The following is a 13,073-nucleotide window of genomic DNA, read 5'->3' as shown; positions in this document are numbered from 1 at the left end:
AGGGTACACAATGGAAGCTACTATTACAGTATTTTAACCTAGTTATCAACTGTGTAGTATAACGATGAACTTACATTACATACACACAACACTTATACATTTTCTACATCAATTTTGAGTGATTTTTAGGTTCCAACCAACCTGTACACAGTAGGGAAAGTTATTGAGACAGCACACGACTGTCCCTTTCCCCAACTACTGGGTAATGGACGCGATCAGTGCCCACATGCACTTTCCCAGTCCCAGTGACCCCTTAGAGAGGTACTGCCCCCTACTGTTGTGAAATAAAATAGCATGGTATTATTTGACCCATAAATCTGTAATAGTAAATAAGTAAGTCTATAAATAAAGTTTGACAAAAATAAAGAAAATACATCTTCAAAAATAAACAATAAAACCTTTTATGAAAACAAAAATATATATATATCTCAAAACCCTTTTTGTGAGTATCACATATGCAAGAAATGTACGATATGCTATTGTATCTGTATGGTATGCTATTGTATCTGTATGGTGTGTAACTACAAATAACAGGTGACGGATAGCTTGAATACATTGCTAACTTTGTCTGCTTTGTGATCAGATATCCCCGCTGCCTGTGCAAACCCATGAAATGCCACCATGAATTGTGGAATTGTGCTCAGCTTCCTAATGGGTGAGTCAGGTTACGCAATGCCGACTTTTCCATGACTAGACGTAATAGCTGCACTTAAAATACACAACTCCTCAGCTGACGTCAGATGCCTTTATCAGACTGCCACATTCTGGAAAAAAAGGGACCTGGAAAAAGAAAATCACCTAAGGGATTATACAGTCAATTAATTTGCCCAGTTACAGTGTTGTACCCAGTTTCCAAGATAAAAAGTCATATATCTTAGCCATAATATTGATTGCCGCTAATGCTTGTAATAAATGACGGTTCTTGTGCATTATTAATTGATATGAAACCTTCCACTTTTCCCTCTCTCTCAGCTTTCATTCCAACTCAGCTCAGTGCTACATCCCATACAGAGACTCCAGAAATTAACACAACAGATGTGGCTTCTCCGACAAGCGCAGTGACAGAGGTCAGTGCACTTTCAACACAAGTTGTTCAATCATTTGATGGGCAATATTCGCCTACACCAAAAACACAGACCACTCCAATGTTTGCAACCACACAGGCGGATATGAATACTCCAACTGGGGTATCCACATCTAGCTCTAACAGACAAGAAGATACAGCAGGAGCTCCAGCCATGACAAATACATCTGAGTTCATGGGACTTACATCAGACCCAAAGCAGGAAATGAATGCAACATCAACAGAGAAAATGACAAGTCAGAATATAGCCTTTGCCAATGAAAGAAATACTGCTTCCAGTATCACTGAGCGCTCTGACTCTACACCTGTGACTGCTTTCCACACACCTGCCCAAACCAGTTCTTCACCTGACATGACCACAGGCAAATTGGCTTCAGAGGCATCAGTAGTAAACCTTAGCAGTTCTTTGACGGACGAAGATCAGAATCTGTCTTCGACATCTGTAAGCCTATCGACAACCCCAGTGGACGGTTTTGTTGGACCTAGCACTTCTGCAGCGGAACATGACAGGGAAGTGACTCATACTAGCTCCAATGGGACAAATGCACCGACAGTCTCAGCCTCAACTAAAACTCACTCTACCCAAGCTCTGACCCTGCCCTCCCCTATGCTGAATTCAACTGTGGTGAATACATCAACAACCAGTGACACCCCTTCAGCATCGATGCATCAAGTTCCCACACATACAACCATGAACTCTACACAAACTGCACACACAAGTTACTCACCTACAAAGACTTCTGTGATGGCCAGGCCAGCCACACCTAGGGATTTGGATGCCAGAGACAACAATTCAGCATCCACAATTACAAGAACTCTGTCTGTCGTCACAACCACAGCCACGCACACATTCCTAAACAAAACACAGACAAACCTATCCATGAAAAATGCCACAGAGGATCTGAATGTAACCCCTGCCAACACACACTGAGAGATGGAAGCATACATTTAACTGCTGTGACCATTAATTCAGATTCAGAGGTATCAAAAACCTCCAATCCATCAGATCAAACATGGAATTCATCTGCCATGAATTCCATGTTTTTAACAAATTCTACTCAAAATGTTTCCACTGTAGATACACTGAATTCAGTGAAAACCCGACTGGTTAGGAGTAGCTCAAGCAGGGCTTCAACGCTTAACCAAACATTTACAAATGAGAACATGAGTAGTCCAAGTCTTAACAATGAAACTGCCACTGAGAACACAAAGTCAACCTCAGGCCTTAACACAACAACACAAGGAACTTTCCATCAGCAAACTACTTCCTCCACCACCAGGAACAGTACAACATTCCCACAATATAAATCATCCACTCGTGGTGCAAATTCCTTATCCACAAACGTCACTCAAGTGCAAAATTTGCAGTCTAGTCAAATCACCCAGAAACAAACCACAGCATCTTGGCAAATGTCACCATCTGTAGTAGCACCAACAGAAACTTCAGCATCTACAAATGACACCACAACACCGGCCAGAACTATAGCATCTGTAGTGGCAGAATCCACAACAACACCATTACGAAATTCTGGATCTGTGGCAACAATGTCTATCTTAACACCAACACAAACTACACCAACAGTGGCAATGCCAATAGAAACTACAGCTACAAGAAGAACAGAGGAAACACCAACACAAACCACAGTTGCAACAACACAGTCAACAACTCCAGGACAAACTACAGCATCTGCAACAACAGAACTCACTGCACCCCCAGTAGAGGCCACAGGATCTGCAACAACTCAGTACATTTCAACTCTATCACAATTAGGGCTGGGTATCGCCACTGATTTCCTGAATCGATTCGATTCCGATTCACAAGGTCCCGATTCGATTTGATTTCCGATTCGATTCGATTCGATTCAATATCGATTCGGTTAGGGATATTTCAGTTACAATATCAATTTTGCTTGGATATGAAAGAGATTCTCATTGAACTAATGCTGTAAATTGTACAAGGAACCCTCTAACCTGGTGCATTATTAAAAATATTAATGTTTACATTAAGAATTGACCCCAAAGCAGTTACATTAATGTACTTTTTATTTAACATGACCAACACACTACAGCAGTCAACACAATATAGTGCAAGCAGGGGGTTCCCCAAATTTTTGAGTAGCCAGCCAGATGGGAAAAGTAGCCGGCTAAGGGATGTTTGCGATGGCAAGATACATTTTTCCGGTGATGCATTTTTACCGAATTAATAAACAAACCTTAAATATGTTTATGAAAGCATGACTTAAAATAACATAAACATTTTTATTACAGGATCAATGCTCAATTGAAAAATAAACTGATTATGTTTTTTAATTGTGAATGTTTAATGTACTTTCTTCAGTCAGTGCAGAAGAAATAAGTAGTCTAAAATAAAAATATGATTACAAATAGTAATAAATATAATACCAAAGTGCATATTATAGTCTTCTCAGAGCAAGGCTGGATCTCTCTCCTGAGTACTACTGCACTCACAGAACTGAGATCCAATAATGATGGAAACATAAATCAGTTTAAATAATGATTTTACATGGTCATGGTAATGAAGCCCCTAAAATGATCTCCTCAGCTAAGGCCTTGTATTTAGCGTTATACAGTAGTTTCAGCTGTAACACTTCAGTTGAGTCCGTCGTTACCATGGCAACCGTTCGCTGCGCGTTGCGCAGAAGCTCGGCAGAGATCGCTATTATTTTGAAACATCTAAAAAAACGCACAACTCCCCTTGCAATTTCACGCACAGTTCAGTTATTAAGGAGAGTGACAACCGCATTCTATAACCAAACTCACTACCTGAAAAATTCAGGTACTGATACTGAATTTGAGAGCGGATTCGGTTAGTCCGAGTAGTGTGAACCAGAACGGGACTGGACAGCTGGTTGTTACGTGGCTCAACACTCGTTATGTTACGTAACATTATCATCCTTAATTTGAAAGAGACGGAGGTAAGTGTTGTGAGATATTCTCAATTTTTCGATCCAGTCTGTTTCCTCAACATTGCGGTTGTTCCAGTTCTGCGGCCTTCAGCCCAAATGTTGCTGTTATAAGTATGAAGTTCCTGTGATGGAAAAAGAGAATATGACGCCGCTGTCAATGGCGGTTTATTAAGATCTTATGGATAAACTGACGCCGCTGGTTACTGGTGTTACTGGTGTCAAATGAACTGAAAATACAGGCGATGGTAGCCGCAATATTGGTCTGAAGTAAACGTTACTATGGTTACAGACATTATTTCCAGCCATCGTGAGATCGGAGGAGTGGAGTGACTCCTGTTACCCGTACAGACAGTCTGAGTCTAGTTATTGAGTCAGTTTATTTTACTAGTCTGCTCCAGTATGTAGGCTACCAGACATGCGCAGTCACTCTCATTCAAAAATTCTGTTGTCCCCACCAAATTCTGGTAGTGTGAATATTTAGTGACATTCAGCTATAAAAGCGGCCGGCCAGACAGATGTGAGTAGATGGCTAAATAGCCGGCAGCCGGCGCTAGCAAGTTGTGCAACTCTACAGACTCTACAGGGATATATTGGGCATATATTAAAAGATCGATCTCGGGATTTTATGAATCGATATGGGATCATTCAAATGAAGATCGATTTGAATCGGAAAATCGATTTTTTAAACCCAGCCCTAATCACAAACTACATCCTCCACCACAACACCAACAGAAACTTTAGCATCTACAAATGACACCACAACACCGGCCAGAACTATAGCATCTGTAGTGACAGAATCCACAACAACACCATTACGAAATTCTGGATGTGTGGCAACAATGTCTATCTTAACACCAACACAAACTACACCAATGGTGGCAATGCCAATAGAAACTACAGCTACAAGAAGAACAGAGGAAATACCAACACAAACCACAGTTGCACAGTCAACAACTCCAGGACAAACTACAGCATCTGTAACAATAAAATCAACAACAACAGAATTCACAGCAACACCAACACAATCCATAGCATCCACAACAGGATCAACCACAATACCAACACAAACTACACTATCCATGACAACAGAACTCACCACAACACCAACTGAAACAATATCTGTAGTGACAGAATCCACCACAACACCAACAGAAACTACAAAATCTGTAGCAACACAAAGCACAACATCTGTAGCAACAAAATCCACTACAACACCATTACAAATTACTGGATCCATGACAACATTATCTAACTTAACACCAACACAAACCTCACCAGCCGTGGCAACACCAACACAAACAACAAATGTAATATCACAACAACTCCAGCACAAACTACAGCATCTGCAACAACAGAACTCACTGCACCACCAGTAGAGGCCACAGGATCTGCAACAACTCAGTACATTTCAACTCTATCACAAACTACATCCTCCACCACAACACCAACAGAAACTTTAGCATCTACAAATGACACCACAACACCGGCCAGAATTATAGCATCTGTAGTGACAGAATCCACAACAACACCATTACGAAATTCTGGATCTGTGGCAACAATGTCTATCTTAACACCAACACAAACTACATCAACGGTGGCAATGCCAATAGAGGCCACAGGATCTGCAACAACTCAGTACATTTCAACTCCATCACAAACTACATCCTCCACCACAACACCATTACAAACTATAACAACAAAATCAACACAAACTTCACCATCTGTGGCAACACCAACACAAACAACAAATGCAATAACACAATCAACAACTCCAGCACAAACTACAGCATCTGCAACAACAGAATCAATCACATCATCAACACAAAGTTCATCATCTGTAAGGACAGTATCGCCCACAGCACCAAAACAAAATACTGCATCAACACTTCACACCACAACACCAACACCAACAGCATCAGCGACTATACAGACACAAACGACAGCATCCATAGCAATAGTATCCACAACAACACCAACACCAACACAAACTACCAAATTCATAGCAACACTTTCAACCACAACTCCAGCACAAACTACAGCATCTGTAAGCACAGAATCAATCATGTCACCAACACAAAGTTCACCATTTGTGGCAACAGTATCAACCACAACGCCAACCCAAACTAATGTATCTGCAAGAAATTACACCACAACACAGACTCAAACTACAGCATCCATGGCAGCAGTCTCCACAGTAACACCCACACAGTCTGTAGCATCCACAAGAGAATCAACCACAATGCCAACACAAACAACATCGTCCATGGCAACAGGATTCACCACAACACCAGCTGAAACAATATCTGTAGTTACAGAATCCACCACAACACCAATACCAACTATAACATCTGTATCAACACATAGTACTACATCTGTAACAAGTTCCACCCCAACACCATTACAAAATACGGGATCCATGAGAACATTATCCACCTCAACACAAACACAAACTTTACCATCTGTGGCAACACCAACACAAACAACAAATATAACAAGGAAATCAACAACTCCAGCACAAACTACAGCATCTGTAACAACAGTATCTTCCACAGCACCAAAACAAACTACTGCATCAACAATTTACACCACAACACCAACACACAGTATACTTTTTACAACAGAATCAATGACTATACCAACACAAACTGCACCATCTGTGGCAACAGTATCCACAGCGACACCAATACAAACTACAACATCCACAACAGAATCAACCACAACACCAACCCAAACTACAACTAAAGTAGCAACAGGATTCCCCACAGCACCAACAGAAACAATATCTGGAGTAAAAGAACCCACCGCAACAACGTTACAAACTATAACATCTGCATCAACACATAGTATAGCATCTGTAGCAGCAATATCCACAACTACACCATTACAAAATTCTGGATCCGTGACAACATTATCTAACTTTACACCACCACAAGCCACAGCATCAGTAACAACAGAACTCACTGCACCACCAGTAGAGGCCACAGGCTTTGCAACAACTCAGTACATTTCAACTCTATCGCAAACTACAGCATCCACTGTTACACCAACACAAACAGTAACAACAAAATCTGCCACAAGACCAGTACAAACTACAGCAACTATCACAACAGAATCAAGACCAATACAAACTGCATTTGTAACAACACAATCAATCACAACTCCAGTACAAACTACAGCATCAGTAACAACAGAATCTATAGCATCTACAGATTACACCACAACACCAGCTGAAACAATATCTGTAGTAACAGAATCCACCACAACACTGAAACAAACTACAGCATCGATAACAACAGAACCAATCACATCACCAACACAAAGTTCATCATATCTGGCAACAGTATCAACCATAACACCAACCCAGACTATTGTATCTACAACAAATTACACCACAACACCAGCCACAACAATAGCATCTGTAGTGACAGAATCCACCACAACACCAACACAAAATACAATATCTACAGCTACAAAATCCACCACAACACCACTGCAAAATACTGGATCCGTGACATTATCAAACTTAACAGCAACACAAACTACACCATCCATGGCAGCACCACTAGAAACTACAGCTACCAAAACAACAGAGGAAACACCAACACAACCCACAGTTGTAACAACACAGTCAACAACTCCAGCACAAACTACAGCATCTGTTACAACAGAATCAATCACATCACCAACACAAAGTTCATCATCTGTAGCAGCAGTATCACCCACAGCACCAAAACAAAGTACTACATCGACAACAATTCACACCACAGCACCAACACACAGTATATCATTTACAACAGAATCAGCAACTATACCAGGACAAACTACACCATCAACAGCATCTACAGCAACACCAACACAAACTACAACATCCACAACAGTATCAAGCACAACACCAACCCAAACTAATATATCCACAACAAATTACACTGCAACACTAACACAAACTACAGCATCAGTGGCAACAGTATCCACAGCAACACCAACACAAACTACAACATCCACAACAGAATCAATCACAACACCAACACAAACTACAACTTCTGTGGCAACAGAACCCACCACAACACCATTACCAACTATACCATCTGTATCAACACATAGTACAACATCTGTAAGAACAATTTCTGCCACAACACCATTACAAAATACTGGATCCGTGGCAACAGTACCTATCTTAACACCACCACAAGCCACAGCATCAACAGAACTCACTGCACCACCAGAAGAGGCCACAGGATCTGCAATAACTCAGTACATTTCAACTCTATCACAAACTACAGCCTCCACCGCAACACCAACACAAATGATAACAACAAAATCTGCCACAACACCAGTACAAACTGCAGCGTCTATTGCAACAGAATCAAGACCAATACAAACTGCATTTGTAACAACGCCATCAACAACTCCACTAGAAACTATAGCATCTGTAACAGCAGAATCTATAGCACCTACAGATTACACCACAACACCAGCTGAAACAATATCTGTAGTAACAGAATCCACCACAACACTGAAACAAACTACAGCATCGATAACAACAGAACCAATCACATCACTAACACAAATTGTACCATCTGAAGAAACATCAACCACAACACCAACACAAAATATTCTATCTACAACAAATTACACCAACACACCAGCACAAGCTACAGCATCTTTGACAACAGTATCCACAGCAACATCAACACAACCCACAGCATCCACAACAGAGTCAACCACAATAATGACACAAACTACACCGCCCGTGGCGACAGTATTCACCACACCAACAGAAACTTTAGCATCTACTCTTGATCTTAAAAGTGATTTAAGAAATACATCACAAACAACAAACTCTTTTACATTAAGTACTCCCAATACAGCAATATCACCACAACCTTCAGTAGCCACAACAGTACAACCAATCCCCGAGACAACTACTTCCACAGCAGCGCAAACCACAAACAAGCCACAAGTGACTTCTGAAACCAACACCTCTACAGCAGTGTTACAAACTAAATCTACTGTGTCACCGGTCCTGAGCACAGATGTAGAGACTACCAAACAACCAGGAACAACATCCCCAAATTCGGCTGTGATCAACACTCCTACACAGAGGTCAACATCAGCATCTCCCAACACATTAAGTGCATCGTTAGGTATCCCTTCGGCTACAATGACTACACCAGTACACACACAGACTAGACACTCTTCAGTTGCCGCCCATATATCATCCACTGAATTGCCAACTAATACAGCCACTCACTCATTAGATTCAGCTGCATCCATGACACACAACACACAGGCAGCATCATCCTCATCCTCAACATTTTTAAAGTCATCATCTACATTACAGACATCCCTCGCAACATCAGCTTTGCCATTACAAACTACACAAACAGGCTCAACTGCCCCCAACACAGTACCGTACAACACCACATCTCCAAACTCGACATCCATTACATCTTCCTCAACATCAGGAACAGTGGATTCATTTTCAGTTCAGACTACAAATGTGGAGAGGACTTCAATGCCTGTATCAACAGATGGGACGCCTACCCAAAGCCCTCAAGTTACTGTTACAGGAGTGATGAACCGTAGCTCTTCGACAGCTACCTCAACAACTCCCAAAAGTGGAACTCCAGTAAGCGCTCTGAGAAGCACCGAGATTCAGACATTTTCAACTGTTGCCCCCGTTTCATCAGATCTAAGACCCACACTTGAGACAGTGGATGCCAGCTCTTTACCTACACCTGAACTTGTGTCTCAAACCACTTTAGCCGCCACCCGAAAAACATCAAATTCAACCTTCCACCCTGTGACAGCGAACACGGATGTTACCACCGACTGGAGCCGACATCCTCATTTTCCTCTGAAGCATCAGCCCTCAAACCTACGGCAGTCAACACAACACAAGAGCAAGCAATGCCTACTTTTATCCCATCCTCTAGGGAAACCATTGTGTTCTTCAGACATACCCCAAAAATTGTCCCCATTGTCTTTGCTTATCCAACTGTTATCCGCGCCACATTCCCTGTTTCAAAGGCCAATGATACAACCTTGGCCACTGAGTCCCTTAATGCAACGAACTCTGGGACATTTCCTCTCACCAAAACATCCAACAGCAGCAATGTGGGAAATGAGGACTCAGAAGAGTCAGAGGGAACGCTGCACATGCAGATGCGGTTAAATGATGAATTCAACTCTGCACTCTTGAATCCAAACACCACAGAGCACCAAAGGCTCGCTCAGAACATCACAAGAGAGGTAATTACCTTATTCTTATTACCTTATTCTTTTTTCTTTTTTTTTCTTAAACAATGTGGGTATGCTGTGTGTACACTACCAGTCAAAAGTTTGGACACACCACATTTTCCTTTATTTTTACTATTTTCCACATTTTAGAATAATAGTAAAGACATCAAAACTATGAAATAACACAAATGGAATTATGCAGTGACCAAAAAAGTGTTAGACAAATCAAAACTATCTTATATTTTAGATTCTTTAAAGTAGCCGCCCTTTGCCTTGATGGAAAGGCAAAGGCTTTGGAAAGAAATTCATACATAGGCATCAACTTCACTATTTATATTTATCTAAGAAACAAATTTCAAACATTTAAGCATAAGCCTTTAGATCAAAATGGCTTTAAGATAATGAAAAACATAGCAGATGTTCAATCAGGTGTGTCCAAACGTTTGACTGGTACTGTATATTGTATATATGTTGTGATATGTGAGTGTGAGTGTATGTGTTCAGCTATGTGCTCAGTGTGTGTCCTTAATATGTCTTGTTCACAGGTTGGCAATGCTTTCAGGAAGAAATATCCAGAGTCGTTTCTTAAAAGCACAATAAACAGATTCTGGTAAGATTTGATTTCAGAATTAAATATGCAATAGGTTAAATCTGTCTTTCATATTACTTTATTTTAACTATTTTGTTTTCTCTGCAGGAACGGCTCGGTGGGAGTGGATATGACTCTAACCTTCAGGAATCAGGAATCGGTTCCAAGCAGCAACACAGCAGTACAAGTCATTAAAGACTCATTAAATGCTAGAGAGACTTCTCTGGATATTATACCAACTAGCATCATCGCAAGTAAGTACCAACCAATCATATAAAATATTACAAGCCATGGACAGATTGTTGTACCAATCGTGTAAAGGCATTCTCTGCAGTAAACACATTCATCTTTCTCATACACAGATACAGACCGCCAGAACAATTAGACACTGAAGCCTTCTAGAGAGGATGGGGTGTCAGTCTGGTTGATGGTCTCTGGAGTTACAGTAGCACTCTTCAATGGGCCACCTACACACCCAAACCACCGCACACTCTGAGGAAAGTGTGGAAGACACTTGAATGTTTCTAAATGACTCATAACATGAGCAAATCCAGAAAGAAAAACAAGTCCAACTGAAAATTACAAAGCACTTGCCACACTCAAGAACTGTGACTGGTTTACTGAAGCGATATTATATAACATGAAGGATGCCTGCATCTCAAAATAGGTGGATATAACAACATCAACCACCATGATCTTTTCAACACTGTTACACCAACATTTTCTCACACTGTTGCTAATTCTTAGCTTGTCCAAACCTCAAGTGCACTGGACTGTAAAGCGCTGTAAAGAGGCAGCTGTCAAGCATACAGTGTATAGCTACAAATAGATCTGTCTGTCACCTAATACAATGCTGTGGAACGTAAAGTCAAGCATTAAATAACGTCAAAGTACTTTCTTCCTGCGTGTTTGCGTCAGTATGCCTGTTACTTTACCTCTGTGTGTGTGTGTGTGTGTGTGTGTGTGTGTGTGTGTGTGTGTGTGTGTGTGTGATGCTTCATCCGTGTGCTATTTGAGTTTGTACCTCAGGCATTACTGGTAATAGAGCATGTGTTTCAGCAAGATGTCCTTTGTGTTTTAAGATAACAGAACACTTGAATGCTAATTCTATTTTTAAACACAGGCGAACACAAAAATAATCATTCTCTGCATATTATATGGAATGGCCTTGATGATTTTATTCTCTTACCTGACATTTATGCAATTTTTTGTTTTATTGTTTTCTTTTTGTTGCCATTTAGTGTACATTTCAGTTGTGTCTCTGTCATTTGCATTTTTTTTTCTATCTTAAGGTGAGATCTTTTGATTTTTAATTTCTGTGTTTTATCATTTCTATATGTAAAGATACATTACAGTGGACCGTAATTATCCAAACCCCTCAGGTTGTGTGGGAAAATGAAATGTTGAAGACACAGTAATCAACTGAAATTCCAATACAAAGTTTGCTCACGAAAAGTGCATGCATGTATCATGAATTTTTTTGTTTAATTATTTAGCTGCAGGTCACCGCAGTGACTCAGCGGTTTGCACTGTCACCTCTTTCGAATCCAGCAAGAAGGATTCGAAAGATACATATTTTCTTTAAATGTATGAATGCTCACATCCCAATATGTGTACTTCTGGTCTAATTGTTGTAGTTACATGTATTAGTCTGGTTTTTATTACCTTATGATTATATTCCTTATGTTGTTGAATATGTACTTGTAAGACAGACCTTTCACCATAATTATGTGAAATGGACTTCTACTGTATCTGATATTGTCATGATTATAGACTATTGATTCACCATTAAAATTATTCGTTATGAAAATGTGTCTTGTAAAGGCATTTCACTCTCAATCCACAGGATTTTGGCAGTCAATTGATCCTGAGCCCGAGGCTTTTGATCTATATAGGTGCACTAAGGAAATAAATATTTTGAACCCAGTGAGTGTATTAACATTTACAAGCAGTATTCCATATATTAAATCATATTCTTGTTAAGGTCGTGTTAAGGATGATCCATATGTATCTTCACATCCTGATCACAAATAGCCGTGTATAGATGGTTAAAGAAAATGTTCTTAACATTAGCACGGAAACAAAATGTACTACAGACTACAAACAACAACCAATGCCATAATGTCTTTGACATAAACTTGCAGTAACCCCCGCCTACCAAAGACATCTCATAATCTACGATTTACAATCTAAAAACAGGTTGAGTCGATGCTAAATTTGGATTCGATACTCA

At 40.3% G+C, this 13,073-nt stretch overlaps 2 protein-coding genes across 3 annotated transcripts; both read left to right on the top strand.

Annotated features, from left to right (window-relative positions):
• Positions 1-473: 473 nt before the first annotated feature.
• Positions 474-5,387, top strand: LOC144537907 (uncharacterized). The gene is made up of 3 exons (XM_078281831.1): positions 474-513; positions 2,523-2,921; positions 4,984-5,387. Exons 1-3 carry the CDS (start codon positions 474-476, stop codon positions 5,385-5,387), a joined length of 843 nt encoding a protein of 280 aa, XP_078137957.1.
• Positions 5,388-5,864: 477 nt separating this feature from the next.
• LOC139924001 (uncharacterized) lies at positions 5,865-12,739 on the top strand. Of its 2 annotated transcripts, XM_078291620.1 has the most exons (5): positions 5,865-8,007; positions 8,050-10,263; positions 10,797-10,861; positions 10,949-11,094; positions 11,203-12,739. In XM_078291620.1, exons 1-2 carry the CDS (start codon positions 6,074-6,076, stop codon positions 10,184-10,186), a joined length of 4,071 nt encoding a protein of 1,356 aa, XP_078147746.1. In that variant the 5' UTR covers positions 5,865-6,073; the 3' UTR covers positions 10,187-10,263; positions 10,797-10,861; positions 10,949-11,094; positions 11,203-12,739. The 2 variants fall into 2 exon arrangements, with proteins under 2 accessions (XP_078147746.1, XP_078147745.1); XM_078291619.1 differs by having other exon boundaries at positions 5,865-10,263.
• The last annotated feature ends 334 nt before the right edge of the window (positions 12,740-13,073 follow it).

Source organism: Centroberyx gerrardi, chromosome 23 (assembly GCF_048128805.1).
Source record: "Centroberyx gerrardi isolate f3 chromosome 23, fCenGer3.hap1.cur.20231027, whole genome shotgun sequence".
NCBI classification, from domain to species: domain Eukaryota; kingdom Metazoa; phylum Chordata; class Actinopteri; order Beryciformes; family Berycidae; genus Centroberyx; species Centroberyx gerrardi.
The sequence above is the reverse complement of the archived record's forward strand: the minus strand, read 5'-3'. Positions and strand labels throughout refer to the sequence as shown.